Raw genomic sequence first — 21,330 nt, 5'->3', positions numbered from 1 at the left:
AAACTCTTTCATTCCTTAATTATTTATGTCCATCCTAAATTAAAAGAACTCTTTGTTTTTGACATGTGAGCAGACAGAAATCGGTTCTTTTCTTTCACCCATTAAAGTCATAATTAAGCTCAGGTGAGATCAATCCAGTCCGTTTACTTTTACCTACAGATACCTACAGCGTAGAGGGATCTATTGGCAGAAATGGATGTTTTCTTCCGTGTGAATTCACCTGGAAATAAGAATCGTGTTTTTGTTACCTTAGAATGAGCCGTTTATATCTACATAAGGAGCCATGTTGCTATGGTAGCCCAGAACGGACAAATCACAGACTATGTACTTTAAATGACCGACGATACTCACAACTGGCTCTGGATAGAGACATCCACGTTTTCACATTCAGGCCACCGTAGTTCTCCGACTCGCTTGGCACATGGGGGAAGTTTCAACTGGTTGCGATCTGCAACTTCATCACTAGATGGCATCATAACTCACACACTGCACCTTTAAACGGTGAGAAATAACTAGCTGCCCTTCAGATTTTTACGTTTATTGTCGACAAGAAAGTTCGGACAGATTGTGAAGCCTGATGAAAGGTCATGGGGTCACCGATGTTAATGCAGATGATCGATCCTGTGAGGTTTAGAGGCATCGATGTTGTGTTGCAGATCGCAACCAACTGAACACTCCTCTGTTCACCCCTCCCTTTTTAAGTGGCCTCCAGGTAAGAATAGATATCTTTAAGAGTTTATTTCTACAATGAGCTACTCTCATCAATACTGTGTTTCATGAATAAAGGATTGTTTTTAAAAACATAAATATTGAATAAAAAAAGCTTTTGTCTGATTGTTCTTGCTGTGCGCCGGTGGATGACAGCGGCCGATTGAGTTAGGTTTCACTTTCGGTTACGTGTTCACAGATGTATTGATAAAGGCTTTTTACTCGCAAATATTTTATTCCAGTAACAGTAACGATCGAAGTCAACACTAGTGTGTGTGTGTATGTGTGTGTAGTTGGAGGAGTTTAATACCGGGTTTCCTTTAAGTAATGCAAAAACGTGTACGTCTCTCTGTAGAGTTAGTGTTCATCAGTGCTTGTCCGTTCTGGACTGCCGTAGAAACATGGCGGTGCAACATGGCGGACACCGTGTAAAACGTCACGAAATAAAACAAAACAATTCCTAGTTTCAGGTCATTATACACTAATGAAAACATAGTTCTGCATATTATATTTCATTTCTGCTAATCAACCCCTGAAGTGTTCCACACTGTCCCTTTAAGAAGAAGCCCAGGAGATGTTGCATCATCTAAACTGCGGACACTAACCCTGCAGAAGTCCATGTTGTGCACGTACTCCTCGTTGACCTCCAGCACTCGGTCCCCGTCCCGAAGGCCGCCGCGCTTCGCTGGACTCCACGGCTCCACGTCTCTGACCTCAAAGCTCCGGCTGCTCTGGTCCGTCCGCAGGAAGAAGCCGAAGCTCTGGCCCTCCAGACGCTTCAGGTGGCACAGTCGGGGAACCAGACTCTGAGGGTCTGCACACACAGGGTCCAGTGAAGACCATCAACATCGAGGAAGGAGTCACAAAAGGTTACGTAAAGCCTTGTGTTCTGTATCAAACCTCACCTGGATCATCGGTGATGACCAGAGCTGGATTATCGATGCCTTCCTTTGGATTGAAGGTAAAACTGAGAGAAGGAGAAATTAAAAAGGACCAACCGGTGTTTTGGAAGTTGTATTTCATTCAAGTAGACTCACTTCTAATCATTTAAAAACAATGCTGTTATTTAGGATATTTTTTTATTATTTCAGCAAACTGGAACCCAATGGTTTACATTCATCTCACTGTATTACGTGTAGACACAACACTTGGGTAATGTAGTTTTAGTACTTCTGTGGTTACTTTAACCGGGGATCTTTTCCTAAACCTCACCAAGTAGTTTCCTGTGAAGATGGAAGTTTATGTTAAGTTAATGTAACAAGCAGAAATTGATACAAATTGCTGTATTTCGTAGAAAAAACGCACAAAAAACGTGTCACTTTTCTAAAGATATCACAGGAACGTTGCACGAGGACTCGTTTGATATCTGGAGTATCCTGACGTGACTCACTGATATAATTGGCTGTTAGTCATGTGGTCAAAAACAAACCAGTAGGACTTCATGACAAAGCAGCATGAACCGTCTTAAAGGGGACACAGGGTTTATTTTCAGCTTCATATTTGTATTTTGGGTTTCTACTAGAACACGTTTACATGCTTTAATGTTCAAACACACGTTACTTCTCTGGTACCGTCTGTCTGAATGAAGCTGTATTCACCTTCTGTCTGAAACACTCCGTTTTAGCGCCTGTCTCTTTAAGAACCGCTCCACAAACAAGTGTTTCATTTCGCCTTTATTCACTACATTCATATTGGATTCTCTAGTGCACCATTGAAGCCCATCATATTTATCCGTGATAAGCATCTATGTCATACACATTTCTTCAAACATCGACAGGTTTGTCTGCTGAAAGCTTGATGACGATGAGCACACGTTGCACTGAGGACACATTTCCTTGTTGTCAAAGTATCCAGAAGATAAAGAGCTCACAGTTCAGCCGTTATCTGCTTCAGTGATATCAAAGTTATGTCATCGCTGCAGAACAGTGAACACAACAGCCTATCAGGAGTAAGTCCAATGAAAACTGTTTGTTCTGTGAAACTTGGAGAGATCGAGTCTGTATCTCAACATCCTTTATTAAACCTAACCAAGTATTTCATGATCCTTTCCATTCATTCTAGTTCCATAAAGGATGTGTTTGGATGATCTAAAACACAGGTGTGGTCCTTTATTAATGTCATTAATACAAAGTGTTCAGTCTGTACTCACCGTGGATGTTCCATCTCATGCTGGCAGCCTGTTGGAAAAACAGACACAAGATAAAATACTTCTTCCTGCTGCTGCTGCTTCCTTCTTCCATCATCAGATTCAGGTAGAAGCTCAAGCTGCTTTAGATCCCATGTCTTTGTTCAAAACATAAGATTGAAGCTGTACTCATAGCGGCTCATTTGAAATGTGCTCAGAGAACTAAGGTCACTGGACTTCTTAGGACACAAAACGTTACGCGAATACATTTTAGCTCCGGAGCGTCAGGAGGTAAAAATATGACCGATGAACACTGGAGCCTTTACTGAAAGGATTCTCACAGCTCTGCAGTACTGGTCCATCTCCAAGACCTGGTCCATCTAGACCTGATTCCACTCCCCAACCAATGAGACCCTCAAGTACACACACACACACACACACACACACACACACACACACACACACACACACACACACACACACACACACACACACACACACACACACACACACACACACACACACACACACACACACACACACTCCTGAGCCTCCATGTTAATGACATCATAGGCAGCATCTCTGTCATGTGACTCAGATTTATCATCATCATCATTATCATCATCACTCAGTTATTCATTTGAAACTTTTAAAGCCAGTCGAGACTAACAAAGGTTCCACAGCGTTCGTCGTTGCTTTTGTTCCTGATTGAACGTGGAGCTCTGAGTTCATCTCTGCTGACAAAGTGAAACATCTTCGTATTTTATATTTCTAGATTGAGCGTAAAATTAAGTTATGTTTAATAAGAAGTGTTACTAACTTTCCTGTCAGCCGACCATCCTTCTGTCTTTAGACCGAGCCGCTGCATCACACCTGGTTTAGTAGATTAGAATGGACAATTGGACTGTTCCATTCTACCACAGCCAGAGGGGTGTTCTCAGGAGCCACTACATCTGCACCACAGAGGAGGAGCGTCCGCCCTCCCCTTCAATCAACGATGGAGCGGTCAGCAGAGTACATGTAGTCATGTCGTTGATGAGGGAGTTCTGTTCAATCAAGCTGTGCTTCGACTTTAGAGAGATGATGTTAAGTTTATATAGTTGTTCTAATTTGTCCCTTTGGCTTGTTTTATTACTTATCTAAATTATTGTAAATACTTTGGGTGAATAAAATCTCTATTTTGAGCTTTTAGCTCCGAGCTGCTGGAAGAGTTAAAGTCTTTAAAGGTAAAACCTCAGCCAGACCTTTGATCAACAACGAGAGACTTTCTTTTATAAATTATTGATATCTTCGGATTACATTTGATTTAATGTATTTAATGTATTTTTCATTATCTTATTCACATATTTTATTATATATAAGTTGAAAAATGTGAATCTATTTTATTATTTGATCTTCTTACATTTTTTTCTCATATTAAAGCTGATAAAAATAATTATTCTGTATTATTTTATTTTATAAAATTATTTTATTCACATGTATTTTGTTCAAGTTAAAAACTGTAATTCTATTTAATTTTTAACTTATTTTATTGTATTTAACTTGCATAGTTGTATTCAATTACATTTTTTTTTAAATTGATCATTTATTTTATTGTAGATAAATTGTATAATTGTATTAATCTAGTTTGTTTCAAGCGGTTTCTCTACTGTTACTGTTATTACAGCTTTTGATTACATTTGATTACATTTTTTATTATTTTTTATTATTGTAGAATCACTTAGATCTTTTCTGATGTTTCACCGTCTCGTCTTGTCGCGTCTCATATTTCAGCTCTTTGAACTTCACTCAGCTGTGAAAGATGCTCCGACTGTGGAATGAACGGTGGCCGATACACAACAGCACGTTTTCAACTAAAAAGCATTTGTTTATGATCTTTTATTAAAGATCTTTTCAATAATAGCAGAGTTATAATCTTGCTGTTGAACCCTGATGATATGACGCAATACGAAGCCTCTTTAGAAAGCTCCAGAAAACACTCAAGACTTCATGTGACGGTCAATTCATGATCATCAATAATAACAATAACCTCCTCAACACCTGCTCAATAATAACAATAACCTCCTCAACACCTGCTCAATAATAACAATAACCTCCTCAACACCTGCTCAATAATAACAATAACCTCCTCAACACCTGCTCAATAATAACAATAACCTCCTCAACAATAACAATAACCTCCTCAACACCTGCTCAATAATAACAATAACCTCCTCAACACTTGCTCAATAATAACAATAACCTCCTCAACACCTGCTCAATAATAACAATAACCTCCTCAACACCTGCTCAATAATAACAACAATAAACAGCTCTAGTGTGAACAAGATGACCGGAATGAGCCGGTAAGATGACACTGTGATAACTGTACACAAACATGCAGAGAAGGACTGCAGGTGGGGAACGTTTAACTAGGAAGAAAACACAACGTTACGCACAAAGGAATGATTCCAAAACCATCAAAAGAACAAGCAGGTACTTTGACTTTACCTGTTAAATACACAGGTGATAGTGACGCTTATACCAAGACTTCTCATGAGAGAGTTATCTCAAGATAAAGAATCGTTTTTACCTCAATAGTCAAATCATGGAGAGCCAGAGAGAGAGAGAGAGCTTACCTGTGGAGGTCCTCATGGAGTCCTGAGTGTGTGTGAGAGTGTGTGTGTGTGTGTGAGAGTGTGTGTGTGTGTGTGAGAGAGTGTGTGTGTGTGTGTGTGTGTGTGTCCACTGAGGACGGACAAGGTTCACAGCTCACACAGACAATAAAAAGACGCCTCCAGCAGGTGAGATGGTGTTAAACATTGACCGGCTGTTACACATTAAGGAGGAGGAGCCTGTTCATAACATCTGACATCAGAGCAACAAACACCCTCGTTAAGAGGAGGCGTTTCCTTCTTCTTCTCTTTTTAAATATTAACGTTAATCACAACAGCAGGTTGGGCTGAGTGATAGTCAGCCAATCAGATCCTCTTTAAGATGTTATAAGTTGAGCTGAGGCGACGATGAAGTAAAAATATATATATATAATATATTTATATATAAAAATATATATATATAAATATATATATATTTATATATATATATATTTATATATATATATATATATATATATGACACATATTAAATGAAAGATAAATTAAAGCAGCATTGCACCTTTAAACCATCTTAAAACTGTCTATTTAGACGTCTTTACATTTAACAAAAAACACAACCATGATGGCAATAATCTGAAAGGTTTAGGTACTTATACTATTTATAAAAAGACCTTTTGTTCGATAACTATAACTCTCAAACACACTGTTGGTGTTGAAAGTATCAGAGGAACGACAAAGACAGATTACAGTTGAGCGCAAACACAGTAAATATATTTAATCTGATTAAATAAATTAGTCAAAGGGGAAAAAAAAAATTTCAAAATGTATTTATATGACTTTGCATAGATTTTGGCTGCATGAGGCCAAACATCTGGAAGACATTAAAGAGGCTCCGATGTGACTTTTTGTCTGGTTGGTGAACAAACAGTCAGCAGCTCAGAGGGTTAGCGGTTAGCTCTCCAGCTAGCACTAGCATGTTAGCGGTTAGCTCTCCAGCTAGCACTAGCATGTTAGCGGTTAGCTCACCAGCTAGCACTTGGACCTGATCCTAACGTGAGGGTTTAGTTCTGTCCTGAAATCGAGTGTTTGGGTTCTTTATACAAACTTTACATAAGTCTGCATTAATGCAGGTTTTGCCTGAGGGAATTACCCACAATTCATAGCGTTGTGACGTTAAACACGGGGTTACCAGTGGAAGCATGGGTTAGGGTTAGTACACTTACAAACGTAAACATTGAGGATTAAAGATGGAACATAAAAACACATGAAATCAGAGGAATATTGCACAAATTTATTCATCAAACATTTCATTTAGTTATTGAAGCTTTGTGGACCAAAACGAGTAAATAGATTATTTAATAACTACCTCTCATCTTGTGAGGGAAAAACCTGGAAGACGTTTAAATCTGGGAGTAAAAAAATAAACAAATATAAACCCAGACTTGTTCATAACAACGTGATATGTGTCAGTAAAGTGCTTTACCATTCATATTAACAGTTCAGGCTTTAGGGGAACACTGGGATCTGTTTTTAAATCCGTCTCATGACAGTTTAACGGAAGTGCAATACTTTAATTTGACTCATAAATAGTGAGTTGTAATTTAAATCCAGCATGAAAGAACGAGGCTGCATCTCATAACCACATGCTTCTCTTTCATCACTCAAAACATGCAGATTTTACAGTTACATTTGTATTTGGAACTCAATTATTTATCATTTCAAGCCCTGTGTAATATTATTGTAATATCTTAAAAAGGAGTTTTCAGAGGAACATTTATTTATTGCATTACCGCGTTTTTCTTTGTCATATATTAAATAATACTTGTATTTGTTCTGAGACAGATTAGATTAAAAAATGACACTCTGTCAGCTAAATATTCATAACATAACATTTTATACTCTCATCATATTTTTGTTCCAGAGCGTCACAAGAGAAGAACTGAAATGCATATTTGAAGAGCTCTCTGTTGAGGTTTAAACATCTCTGAGTTGAGGAAGTGCTAAATCAAAGTCAGGGCGTCTCTTTGTGAATATTTGTAGACTGAAGTCGTCTCTTTACATTAATGAAGACGTCTCTCCTGGACCTCCAGTTCAGACCTGACCTCTCTGTGGTTATTTGCCGTATCCTGACGATGGAGGCAGAGAATCCTTCTCCAGCATCCTCAGCGTCTGTCGGACTCCTTTCTCCACCCGTCGGAAGTGAAACCTCTTCCAGATGCTCTGCTGCTGCTGACGGCCCCAATCCAGGTCCCTGAGGAACACCTTCACACACAGAGAGAGATGGGGATCCACTTTTTATATGAATGATCAAATGCTAACTGCTGCAGTGAAGCTTTATCAATGTATTCACCTATGTGAGTGGATTTCTGCTTTGTTGTTTGTAACGCTGGTTCTGTTTCCATAGAGGAGCAGGACTTTTATTTTGAAGTTTCTGAGTTTACCTTCAGCTGCTGTATGACACGTTCTCGGTCCCAGGACGAGGCGTTCTTCCGGATCACGCTGAGGATCGGGTGCCAGTCCTCCGAGATGTCGGAGCCCTCGGTGACTGAAGCCAGGACCTTGACCCGCCGGCCTCCTTGGCTCTTGGGAACACCTCGGACATACAGGGACTGCTTCCCCACATCGCTGAGAGGGTTCAGATACAAGCTGCACAAAGACACCAACATAAAAACTTACTAATGGATTACAGACTTTACATTCAAGCACACCTTCAGTTAGGGCTGACCCCCGAAACCTGGTTCTAAATGAGTAAAGCATGGAGTGTTGATGCGGTACGGAGTTAGCGGTTCTGCTATCGGGAGTCTGATCAGAAGAACAGGATCACCGATGGAACATAATCACTGGGATCATTGTTGGGCTGAGAATGTATTTAAAGATTTCAGAACTTCTTGTGTTGCTGCTCAAGAAAGATTATTTGTTTACAAACAAGAATAATAAAGAAATGTGGATTATTTTCTTCATTAAACGTCTTTTTTTGCTCACAAAATAACTAAAAACAACCGATAAGACTATCGATAAGAAACCGAACTGATCACGAGTAGTAGGATCAATAAAATCCTGTTGTGTTGATCCGATCCGTGACTCTAAACCGTGGCTGTTATGATCTGCTGTTCAACTAGTTAGTGGTAAGTTTACAGCTATTAAAAATAATAATACATATACAGTATATATATATTTGTTTTTCTGTATGAGCCGAAACTCAGGTTCAGGTATCGGAATCGGTATCAGGAAGGAAAACTTGGTATCAGAGCATCTCTGTCTGAACAGTGTTTATGGTATTTTAGGGATTAATAATGAGCTGCTTACTGCACGGTGTGGATGCCGGCGTGCTCCCTGCAGGCGTCCACTAAAGCCAGCGCGGCGTTGTCCCCGATGTTGTTGTAGGCCACGTTGAGCTCCAGGAGCCCCGTGTGCTGCTGGAGCCTCTCGGCCAGCTCCAGGGCCCCCTGGTCCCCCAGACCCGTGTGCATCAGGGACAGGTGGGTCAGGGACCGGTTCTCAGGTAGAGCCTCCAGCAGGGTACGAGCTCCAGACTCCAGCAGAGGGTTGTCACACAGTCTGAGTCCACACGTTTGCATTTAGTTAAGTTGGACTATGTAGTAATACAAACAGTTCAGTTTGTCAGGTTCATGCAACATTTATGACATTGTTGGTCAGTCTGCTTGACAATCATATTCTGCTGCAATAAAAATGATTGAAGTGAGATGAACAGACTGAAAACTTTATCTTATTAGATAAAACATGTTGACACAGTTTTCCTTTGGGGACATGATTTGAAGTTGAAAAAAGTAATAAATCGCAATATAGGACTATGTTATCGCAATACTCAGAATATCGCAGTATCGTGATAATATCGTATCGTGACCCAAGTATCGTGATAATATCGCAGTATCGTGATAATATCACAGTATCATGATAATATCGTATCGTGACCCAAGTATCGTGATAATATCGTATCGCGGGATCTCTGGTGATTCCCACCCCTAATATATATATATATATATATATACACACAAATATACTCTGTATTATCGGTACGCTTGTTGGGCCTCATGCTAGAACAACTCGTACGAACACACATTCGTTCGTCAGTGATTTACTTTCTCATATGAAAAAAGAGAAAGTTGAGATAATAACATGTTCTCGCATGAGGCCCGTTGTGTTTTGGACCATTTACTGGGTTTGGATGTCTTGGTGAAAGTAAATGTCAACACTGCTTCCGTGTTGGAGGTGTGCTGCTCATCTAACTGGACATTATTTTCTTTGTAATGTTTAAAGCTCGTCCCTAGTGCTGCATATGTCCATATGTTCTCTTTTTATTGAACGAACACAGTTGATGTCTCTGTCTTTTGCTTTGCTTGTGAAGCAAAAGGGACGAGAGTTGCATTTCATTGTGTGACCCTAAGATAAACTATCCTTAAACAAAGCTTTACTAATCAGCATTCCCTCCAGCTGCTTCACAATAAAAGCTTTCTGCTGGCTGAAGGGAGCAGGAGGCTGATTTTGCTCGTCATGTTTCGCACCACCAAAGTTGTCCAGTGTCTTCTGTGAACGCTGAGATTTTGTTTTTTGTGTGTCAGGCAGGTGCACTGAGTCTAGTTTACCAGCAGCGGTTAAACCAGACAGTTTAAACCCTGAAGTTAGCTACGATGGAGGTGAGAGGGAATCTCCTCTGAGCTTCGTTTCCACAGTCTGGAGGCTGAAGCAGGTTATTTCAGACAGAAACAGCTGTCTGATACACATGTATTTGTTAAAATAATGTCACTCCATACACGAAACGACACCGCGCTGATGGAATGAATTCCCCCTGGAGCCACTGAGAGATCAAAGTAAAGACATGAATAAAGGTGTGGTCTTACTGTAGAGATCTAATAGAGCTCATGGGGTCGAGCAGCAGATCTCTCAGGAGGACGCAGGACTCAGGACCCAGGCTGTTAAACTGCAGACTGAGGACAACAGAGACAGGCAGACACAACAATCACAACACAAACACAGCATTCACATGCTAGACGAGCAAGGGAGTCATCCAAAGTCAACTAAATGCATTTAAAAACAGCAGTTATGAGTTTAACACCACAGCACCACAAAGTACATCCTCCATTATGATAGTAAAGATGAATCAATACGTCTCTAAAACAACAACAACTAAGAATTAAAACCTTCATGAAGGTAGGATTTATTGCAGGACTGTAAGCGTGATGAACCTCATAAGGGCTGCCTCAGGCTGAGCTGGGACCAGCCCTTAGTCATGTTGCCCACTGCTACCACTGTGATTATTTGTATAATTCAAAGTGAACATCAGGAGCTAACAGTCAGCAACCAGATGGGTCGACTCAGAGCCTGATAGGAGCTCTTCACCAATTCAGATCTGAATTACCAAACCATCTGGATTCTGATCTTTTTATGTATTTACTTTGGTGCGGTTCAACCAACACCGGGAACTTCTTACTAGTATAACATGGACAATGTTCAGCATCATCCACTAAAAACACATATTTTCCTTTGTTACTCACTGCAAACCAGAACAGAAGGGTTATTGATTGTCTCACTTGAGGTTGTGTGTGTGTCTGAAGGCCGGCCATAGCATCTGAAGCATGTCGTGAGTCAGGAGGCAGGAGGACAGGTCCATCTCTTCAAGGTGATAACTACAGGAAGATACCAATACGCACCTTTCAGTGAGTAACGTTCAGACTCTGAGTAACGTTCAGACTCAGTGAGTAACGTTCAGACTCTGAGTAACGTTCAGACTCAGTGAGTAACGTTCAGACTCTGAGTAACGTTCAGACTCAGTGAGTAACGTTCAGACTCAGTGAGTAACGTTCAGACTCTGAGTAACGTTCAGACTCAGTGAGTAACGTTCAGACTCAGTGAGTAACGTTCAGACTCAGTGAGTAATGTTCACTCAGTGAGTAACGTTCAGACTCAGTGAGTAACGTTCAGACTCAGTGAGTAACGTTCAGACTCAGTGAGTAACGTTCAGACTCAGTGAGTAACGTTCAGACTGAGTGAGTAACGTTCAGACTCTGAGTAACGTTCAGACTCAGTGAGTAACGTTCAGACTCAGTGAGTAACGCTCAGACTCTGAGTAACGTTCAGACTCAGTGAGTAACGTTCAGACTCTGAGTAACGTTCAGACTCAGTGAGTAACGTTCAGACTCAGTAGCTGTGTCTCAATTCAGGGGCTACATCCTTCGGAGGCTGCATTCGTAGACCGGTTGCGTCACAGCGCTGCGACTAGTGCTGTCCCATTTTGCATTTCTGTTGAAGAGTCCTTCAATGCAGCCGACGAATGCAGCCTTCTGGTCCCAGATTTGGAGGACACATCTGATGTATGCTTCGCGGCCCAGCATATCCCAAGATGCATTGCGTGCCGGTGCGCTATTACCGGCAGCTCGGCTGCCTGCATCCGACCGTAGTAAGCCTTGTAAAGTAACTTTTAATAACTTCACTTTCAAACCTCAGAGGTTGAATAATATCTTACTGAGTTTGTGATGATTTTACAGATGATTTATACTTTATATCATGTACATAAACGGACCAACGTGAGCTCAGGTAGACAGGTTGTGAACCTGAAATATCACTTTAAGTCCAGTAACGTTTCAAACGTTGAGATTAACTACACGAATACACTGAATTTGAGTATTTTGCTGATTCTGTTCATGTTTTGTTACAGAGAGCAGGAGCTGAGGGGAGAACGATGGACAAACATTCAGCAGCCGTAGATTTGAATGAAGACATTAGTCCATTTGTAATGTCTCCATGTGACCATCCTGTACTTAAGGTTACAGTTACATGAGCTCTCATCCTGTACAAAGCCTTCACTAATGTATATAAATATATATATATATATATATATATATATATATATATATACATACATGTAAATATATATGTATGTGTGAATGAAATTAAATAAAGTTATTGATAAATTAATTTAATTACCAGAACTATAACTGATTGAAAATGAGTTATTAGTAACTGATTTCATTAACTGATTATTAATATAGAAAAACAATATTATGAAAAAGATCTATGAATTAATTATTGAATATATGATAAAAAACTGATTAAAACACTAAACTAAAACCTTTCCAGTATATATACTGAATAGGTTTTAGTTTAATGTATTTACATGTATATATATATATAATCCTGCTGAGCAGGGATTTTAGGGACGGGAGCAGCAAGAGGGGGGCGGGGCGGGGCGGGAACAGCTGTTGACGCAAACAGGAAGTCCTCTGTGGCGTAGGCCGTCTCATTTCGTAGACTGCACGGTCTGGCCTATGCGGTCCTCAAAGGACGTGGCCCACGTAGACCGCGAAGGCTGGGTCCTCCGAAGGATGCAGCCCCTGAATTGAGACACAGCCAGTGAGTAACGTTCAGACTCAGTGAGTAACGCTCAGACTCAGCCGGTAACGCTCAGCCGGTAACGCTCAGACTCAGGCCAATAGTTGAATCTTCAGCTCCAGTTCAGAAGGATTTTCTTTTTCCTCTTTTGGATGCACTTTGTGAATAAAAAGCAATTTAGAAATAAACATATAATTCAGCGCCAAATGATAAAACACTAAACCCAACATACTGAACATTTATCAGTAAATCCTTAATCCATATACCTTGCAGGTGTGCACGAGAGCACAGAACTCAGTACAAAGCACTTGAGTGGTGTCATACGGATGTTGGTGAGGTTGATGGTTCTGATCGAGGCCAGAACCTCTGCAGTCACTCTGGGGTTCTGAAACTCATACAGAAGGACCAGTAGATCCATCAGCTCCTCTGGCGGCTGTGGCTTGCTGAGCTCTAGAATTAAATAACAGAAAAGAGAGATTCATAAAGATTTCTGTCTAAAACAAAAACGAAATAAGGAACTTTAAGGGTCTGTCCACGGTGGACCGGTCTCTGCTGGAGGATCTGGGTGTGTTCACGGTGGACCGGTCTCTGCTGGAGGATCTGGGTCTGTCCACGGTGGACCGGTCTCTGCTGGAGGATCTGGGTGTGTTCACGGTGGACCGGTCTCTGCTGGAGGATCTGGGTCTGTCCACGGTGGACCGGTCTCTGCTGGAGGATCTGGGTCTGTCCACGGTGGACCGGTCTCTGCTGGAGGATTTGGGTCTGTCCACGGTGGACCGGTCTCTGCTGGAGGATCTGGTTCTGTCCACGGTGGTCCGGTCTCTGCTGGAGGATCTGGTTCTGTCCACGGTGGTCCGGTCTCTGCTGGAGGATCTGGGTCTGTCCACGGTGGACCGGTCTCTGCTGGAGTCTGAGCTGAAGGAGTTTCTGGTGAACCTGCATGAGTTCATCTGGTTTCACCAGAATCCGACCCGGTGGCTCCGATGACGAGCATTAAGAATAACTCTATAGAAACAGACCATCTTCTCTCTGATGGTCTCTTTACTGATGGAGGTCTGATAGAGGACCAGGACTAAACTGAGACTGGTTCATAGAGGATCAGGACTAAACTGAGACTGGTTCATAGAGGATCAGGACTAAACTGAGACTGGTTCAGGACCAGGTAAAAGTTCCTGACTGTAACTTTAACAAGACCATCATTAATATCAAATGAAAGTCAGTGGGTGTGTAATATTTGAAACCAAGATCAGTTCAAGCTCTTCAAACATGAAAAACAAAGCACACTGTAAAGCAGGACTGAAAAGAACCTATACTTTACCTCTGACGAGGTACTTCCTGAGGGCTTGTGTGATCTGGGCCACGGTGGTGCTCTGAATGCTGCACCCAAGTTGCTGGAGAAGGACACGGTTGCCATAATGCAACAGTCCACCCATGAAGATGGGGAAGAGCTCGAAAGGCTGGCTCTCACTGCACTGCTCCGGTTGCGGGCCGTGGACTCCCAGGAGGTTTTGCTCCACCTGGTCCAGGACGTCCTCGTTGTAGCTGTCCTCGGTGCGGAACATCTCAGCCGCCATGGTTCTGGCAATGCTGCTTTTGTTGCGACTGCTGATTTTCTCGTAGAGCTTCGGAAAAAGCTTAAGGAGGTTGAATACCGCAAATATTCGGAGGGGGATGAACTTCGAGAGGATGCTGACGAGGGCGTTGACGTCCTCACTCGCCTGACCAATGGCCGCAGACACCTGAGTGGTCAGCTTCTCCAGAGCTGATTTGTTCTCTCCTAGAACCACGTAGAGAGCCGCCAGGTACTCCTGCATAGCCGGGACAGCAAACACGTACCGCTTCGTATCATTCTCACTGGGATCTTCTGATAAATGCTTGCCGCTTTCCACACTGGGAGCCAAGAAGAAGTCGAGCACGTCGGTCCGGAACATGGCCAGCTGACGTAGCTCCTCGTCCGTCTTGGTCTCGCCTCCGATCCACTGCTCCAGCTCCTTTTCCGAGAACGACGTGCGTTTGTTCGTCACGCCGTCGAACGCGAGTTTCCCAACCGTACGGACCACGTACAGCATCAGAGAGCTGTGGTGCTCCTGAATTGTCACATTGGATCCCTCTCCCGTGCCGAGCACCTCACCGCCAAAGTTCAGCCGGAGGAAACTGGTGTAAATGCCGGTCAGCGTGCGGATGGGCGCCTTGGCGTCGGTGAAATGGAGGAAGTGTAAGGTGGCGCATGTGAGCCAGCAGTAGGAGGGCAGGAAGCAGGCGGCAGCCAGCTGGCTTTCTCTCTGGAGGTTGAGGTACAGCAGCTCTATGAGAGTGTGGGCCTCGTGGTTCTGGCCCGTCTCTCCGCACTGCTGCAACAGGCGGCTGCTGAAGTAGGCCCGCTGGCGGTCCGGGTCGTTGAAGCCACAGATCTGTGCATAGCGACTCACATACTTCTGGGGGATACGGTCCAGGGCAGACAGTCTGGTGGTCACCAAGATGCTGGCCTGAGAAAACATACAGCAGCCAAGTAACACACTTCATAAATAAACAAGGATTCAATAAATATGTTCTTCATCAGGGGAAGAAAATCGATACAGCATAGTATCGCAATATTGTATCGATACACGAACGCCAAGTTCGTAATTGCAGATGTCGTGATTAAACGATTTGGCCTTAACTGCGGTTATATAGTCCGGGTTTCTTTTATCAATTAAATTACAATATTGTATTTCTTAATCAATTGAATTGTGTGTTTTTATGCAAAGCACCACTAAAATGACTTAAACAAAGTAAAAGGTTGATGGTGATAACATATATTTCAGTTCATTGGCTATAGGCCGATTAGAAGTGGACTGAAAACTTTATCCAATTAGAGAAAACAGATGTTGACAAACTGCATAATTTGCAGTTGAAAATAGGTAATAAATTGCAATGTTTGATATTGTAATACTCAGCATATCAGTCACGGTATATCGAGGTTTATTCATTTTTCCAATATGAATGCTTTTGAAAGGGTAAACTGGTAATAAGTTCAACCGTCTCAAAGTAGGTATAAACCGTAAAACATTCAAAATGTTATGTTTTTACTTTGTTATTGTCATTTATATTGGTTATTTGCAGAAAACCCGCAATTCAAATAAATGTTGTATTTTTATGTAAATATTTTCTATGATTGAAAAACATCTTGTTGTTTTAATGATGTATAATAATGTTCTTAGAGCTCGTGTTAGGAAGTTAAACAGCTCATAATTCATCTCTAATATCTATTTTATATTCATGTGAAAACATCTCCTTCAAACTACTGGATTTATTCTAGTTTATCACCAAAACTACATTTTACAGATGACATGTGAACACATCATGATCACGTTATAATGTACCTTCATCCATTACTCATGTTCACTGAGCAGAGCCTGAAGGCATCCTGTCAACCCAACCTTCATCAACATGTCCTCAGACAACGGTTCGTATATCATCTAACCAAAACATACTCCTCATTTTTTGTGCGTTTCCCTACAAACGTTCAGCAACACGTGGTCATCTTTTTGCTCTCTACTTCAACGCAGTCTTTTCAAAATAAACTTCTGTCTTCATAGGAAACAACTTAGTTATGTTTAGGCAACATAACTATTTGGTTAGGTTCAGAACATCAATGTTGACTTCATTTTGTAACAAAAACTACAAAATGTTTGAACTATTTTGTTAAGACAGTGTCAGTGAAACTCAGCACTTCCTGCAGATGTTTCACATTAAAAGCCTAAAATGAAAGTGCAGGGAGGAGTATTAAAGTATCCTCTGTACTTTCCAAACAAAACGTGTCCACAACAAAGAGTTTCACAAACTGTTGAGTGCTGAACGCTGAGGTCAAATACCTGGTCAGCTTTATAATCTTGTCTGTTTAAGATAAAGGTCTGGAGCTGAGGAAGATGTGGACTCCAGCCTGAGTTCATGATGTTAACGACGAGGTTCCAGGAGAGCAGCATTACTCACATCCTCAGCTTAAGAAAGGGAACCCTTCAGACATCCAGGTTAACTTTTCAGAAACGTTAGAGATGGCAGTCTGAGGCAGACGAATGCGGTGCTGGTGATGGTGGACTGTCCCTTACCTCAGGCAGGAGGTATTTCCTCAGCAGGTTGACCACGACCACACCTGGAGGCAGCGCCTCATCAGGATCACTGCAAAGCTCCGTGGCTCCAATTCTGAAATCCAGATTCATCTTCTCCATCCCGTTGAAGACGAAGAGCACGTCCTTGGCCTGGTTTCCCTCCCCACTCAACAAGGGGTGTTTTTTAAGGTGGAGGTACTTCCTGCTCACCAGGTCCCTTAAGGAAACCACCCTATGAAGGAAGGGATTCATCACTTTGTGCACTTTATTACCAACACACTGTTCCAACAGCAGTGTGATGCAGCAGCGGTCTGTAAGGTAGATGGTATAGGTCGGTTGGTAGATCGGTCCGGTCAGTAGGACTGTCAAACCGATCCGTAGGTAGGCAAGTAGGTTCGGTAGATGTGGCAGGTAAGTCGGTCGGTAGGGGTCGGGTAGGGTAGGGTAGGGTCGGTAGATCAGTCTGGTCCGTAGGTAGGTAGGTCTGACAGTCGGTACGTAGGTCGGCTGGTTGGTCAGTCGGTCTGTCGGTAGGTAGGGAGGTAGGTCTGTCGGTTGGTGGGTAGGTAGGTAGGTAGGTAGGTAGGGAGGTAGGGAGGTAGGGAGGTAGGGAGGTAGGTGGGTAGGGAGGTAGGTCTTGATTGTCTCTCATTCTGAGGGAAATGACTAAAATAACGCGGCTCCAAACAAAATATCAGTTATGTGACATAAGACAACGATGAAAAATTAGAGGATCATCTTACTTTGACAGTTGTCCGAGGTCCTCACAAGAGAAAGGAACCAGCAACTTGAACTGGGTCAGGGTTCTGCCAGCGCACCAGTCCAGCACCAGCTTCCGGACCGCTGTGCTTTTCCCAGTTCCCACAGCTCCATAAATCAGCACGTTGGGCCCCCGGCCCTCACTCCAGGCATCGCTGGGCTCAAACAGCTGTTCCACCGTCACAGAGGGGCTGGAGGGGGTCTTGGTCTGGAGAGGGCAACTGAGCTGTCCTGCCCTCTCCTCTGCCTCTCTCTCCAGGATCAGTGGATCCACATGCATGGTCTCTGGGCTGAAGTAACCTCCAAACTGTTTCTCCTCCTGAGGAAGGTGGCTGAACCACAGGAAGACCTTCTTCTTGTGGATCTCAAGGGGATCTGCTGCAAGAGACACAAAAGGAGGACTTCTTGAGACGTTGATGGAGTGCTGCTCTGAGTGAACTATAATAGATTTGATACGCTCTGTGGTTGATCTCTATTGTTGCATATTCTATCTTGCTGTATATATATTGTGTATTTTATATATTCAGTGTGCTTAGTGTTTCTTGACTGTCTCTATAGACACTATGTATTTAACTTGTAGTCCAGTCACACCCAGGACTACAAGTCACTGGTTGCTTTAGAATCTTTAATAATAATAATAAGACATTAAGTTAAAAGTGGATTTAAAGGCGGAGCCTGTGATTCTAATCAAATACACTTTTGTCTCCACAGTTCTCTGTTTGCTTTGGACTGAGACAGCAAAACACACGGTGGCAGCGGAGCTCTCTGTAGTTTATATGTGTGTTTTTTAAATTATATATTTACAGAGCAAGCTTATAGACGATGCAGTTATAAAGGCATGAAGAGAAAGATGCCTCGAGAGACGTCACTGTCACTTTTCATGTCAACAACACACGAAACAGATCATGAGAATAAAATGTTTTTGATGAAATATCACAATTCTAAGCTTCATTACAGCTGCTTTTTCTGATGGAAGCTTTCTTAATACATGATATGTTCAAGGACCGTCGGAAAGAAGAAAATCTGACGATAATGATGTTTTTTACAGCTTCTGGCTGTGATGAACGGTGTAGTTTTGGTGATTGTTTAAATACAACGTGCTTTTCAATCCCGCCGGTGGGTTTTGGGTGTCGTGGTTGTATGAGAGAAAGCTTTGAGCACCTGGTCCTGGGGTGGTGGAGCAGAAGGTCCTGCAGTGGAAACCAGTGGCAGTGTACAGAGAAACCTTCACCCTCCTCTTCCTCCTCCATGCTCCGAGCAGCTGACTCAACTGTCTGCAAAAAAACAAACAGGACACATCATGCAGGTCGGTTCACAATCTCTACAAGATGCAAATCCACAGAGACGAGCTGGAAAGGTTACTTCATTCTCACAGTCAACAGCCAACGGTCCTCATAGTGTGGCTTATTCACACTGATCCTAGATCTGCATCACGTGGTAGTTTATTGCTGTTAATTGGGCTGTGTGCAGGTTATGACAGGTACGCTGACATACCTCCAAAGCACTGAGCTTTTATACACGCACGCACAACTACGACTGCTCTGAGATGAACACAGGAAGCTCCAAGTGTTATTGTCATTCAAAGGAATAGGGAATACATTAGTGTATTTGCTTTGATTGAATCATTAGTAGTTTTATTGATGTATTATAATCTAATATCTATTTTATATTCATGTGAAAACATCTCCTTCACACAACTGGATTCATTCAAGTTTCTCACCAAGACTGTATTTTACAGATGACATGTGAACACATCATGATAACGTTATAATCTACCTTCAGTCAGTACTCATTTTTAGTAGAGTAGAACTTGAACACACCATGCGAGTAATTCCAACCTACGTCAACATATACTTATGCAACGGTTCGTATATCTCACGAAAACGTACTCCTGATAAAATGTCCCCACACCACCTGGGACACATAAACGTCTCGCTAGCTCCTCACATTTTGATATTAATCATTCATCTTTGGTCCCTCACAATGTCACATGATCACCTTATAAATCTGTTGAATGCATCAGCAAACAGCTGCTCTTTCACACACACAGCAGACACAGAAGCATGTGGTCACCTACCTGTGCAGTGAGCTCATGCTGCTGCTGTGCTGCCTCTGTACGTCCGCTTCTGTGACAAACAGAAGAAAAAGAACTTAAAGGTCACCGTTGAGTGTTTGACCACTAGCAGCGCTGTGGAGCACTATTCCCATGCATGCACACATTCATGTGCAAAGGTAAGAAGATGACGGTTGGAGGCTGTAACATGCTGAGAAAAATGTAACAACGCACCTGCAAAGACAGAGGAAATAGAGACTACATGGTGTGTGTTTTTGGGAAGAATATCACAGAATATGAAAAATTCATAGAAGCTTTTAAAAGTTTAAATAACTAGCATCCATTATAACGTTTCAGAAACACCATGTGTTTTACAAACTATTTAATGGTCTAGTCACCTAAAGACAGTGCAGAATATTTAGGACAAACACACTACAAGTGCGAGCAGGTCACTCCTGGAAGTCTGCACACAGTTATGGTGTCATAAAGGATATGTTACATAACGTCAACAAGTCAGAGCAGGACGTGACATTTCACACCTCCTTTAAGTTAACGTGATGTATTTGTGCTGCTCCATACAGACCGTATAAAGTCGTGTCTGATAAGAACATAAATAAAGAAGGAACTAACCTATTGACACTTGAAATGTCACTCAGCTAAATCCAGCGTGCATACCCAAATGTCTCAGCGTCCTTGTCTCCCATTGGTCGTTATCTTATGTACTTTCTCTCATTCTTGTTCCTTTCTTTCTCTCTGAGACTCAGTGAACACTGTGACGTGACCGTGGAGCTTTACACAGAACTGGATTCATTCCTATGAAAAGCTCCTCAGTGGCGAATGAAGCACATACAGTTTAACTTCCGGCTTCCGAGTGGAAAAACTTCAGATGAAAAATACCCGGATCTTCCCACGGGCCCATGGAGCATGCGCAGTAATGTTTCCTTTAACCACGCCCCCCCAGCCTTCTGGTCCAGCCTCGTTCTCATTGACATGAACGGAGGAATGAAAATAACTCTGGATTTTAGATATTTTTTAAAATAACTTTTAGGATCTAATGATTTAAATTAGGGATTGTGTTCATGTTGGGAAGTTGATTCACCTCAAAAAAATAATTATCCGCTCAGTTACAGACGTCTAGTCTTTTGGAGCGTCACGTGACCGACCCGGAAGTTGTAATTCCACCGTTGGGCCACTAAATCAAATTTCAAAATAAACTTGTTAAAGACAAGAACGCTCACAAGTAGTTTTCTTTATTTGATAGCTTTAAGTTAATTTGAGATAGCCCTGCTGTAATGTTTGTATTTGACATATATTTTAAATTATTTTGTTTTTCATTTCTCTAATTTGTGTGTTTGATTTGATTGTGTTCTTGCTCAACTTGAGGCAGAAGTATTAAGTGTTTTACTGGTGTTGAACGTGACACTAAATAATATACTTCATACTTCATCTGTCTTCCTCTGCTGGTGGACTACAAGATAACTGTGAAGGTGGATGCTGCCACCTACTGTAAAAGAGTGTGTTCCATCATGGCTTTTTAAAAATGTTATTTATTTTATAATTTTATAATTTTATTTATTATTACTTTATTTTAATTTTATTTTTTTAATAAAAAAAATAATATATATATATATATTTTTTTTTAAAATAAACTGTAAG

The 21,330-nt window shown here is 41.8% G+C and overlaps 2 protein-coding genes across 4 annotated transcripts in view; both read right to left on the bottom strand.

Moving 5' to 3' along the window:
• LOC142939575 (Na(+)/H(+) exchange regulatory cofactor NHE-RF3-like) overlaps window positions 1-2,877 on the bottom strand; it is a gene marked incomplete at its 3' end in the record, with an annotated part of 5,026 nt that extends 2,149 nt beyond the window's left edge. Inside the window, exons 1-3 of the mRNA XM_076082781.1 lie at window positions 2,858-2,877; window positions 1,614-1,675; window positions 1,314-1,522 (exon numbers count right to left, since the gene is read on the bottom strand). Of these exons, the coding sequence (XP_075938896.1) occupies window positions 1,314-1,522; window positions 1,614-1,675; window positions 2,858-2,871 (285 nt within the window). The remainder of the gene's footprint in view (window positions 1-1,313; window positions 1,523-1,613; window positions 1,676-2,857) is intronic.
• Window positions 2,878-6,703: 3,826 nt separating this feature from the next.
• On the bottom strand, window positions 6,704-20,568 carry nlrx1 (NLR family member X1). 3 transcript variants are annotated; one of them, XM_076082801.1, is made up of 12 exons: window positions 20,305-20,568; window positions 19,699-19,747; window positions 18,783-18,895; window positions 17,606-17,999; window positions 16,863-17,094; window positions 14,093-15,260; window positions 13,041-13,224; window positions 10,977-11,072; window positions 10,287-10,373; window positions 8,734-8,985; window positions 7,869-8,073; window positions 6,704-7,689 (listed from the first exon to the last, which is right to left on the bottom strand). In XM_076082801.1, exons 2-12 carry the CDS (start codon window positions 19,713-19,715, stop codon window positions 7,540-7,542), a joined length of 2,898 nt encoding a protein of 965 aa, XP_075938916.1. In that variant the 5' UTR covers window positions 19,716-19,747; window positions 20,305-20,568; the 3' UTR covers window positions 6,704-7,539. The 3 variants fall into 3 exon arrangements, with proteins under 3 accessions (XP_075938916.1, XP_075938918.1, XP_075938917.1); XM_076082803.1 differs by having other exon boundaries at window positions 17,606-17,996; XM_076082802.1 differs by having other exon boundaries at window positions 20,350-20,568.
• Window positions 20,569-21,330: the final 762 nt, after the last annotated feature.

The sequence above is a fragment of the Anarhichas minor genome, unplaced genomic scaffold (genome assembly GCF_050575085.1).
Source record: "Anarhichas minor isolate MPS153535 unplaced genomic scaffold, ASM5057508v1 ptg000102l, whole genome shotgun sequence".
Lineage (NCBI taxonomy): Eukaryota > Metazoa > Chordata > Actinopteri > Perciformes > Anarhichadidae > Anarhichas > Anarhichas minor.
The sequence above is the reverse complement of the archived record's forward strand: the minus strand, read 5'-3'. Positions and strand labels throughout refer to the sequence as shown.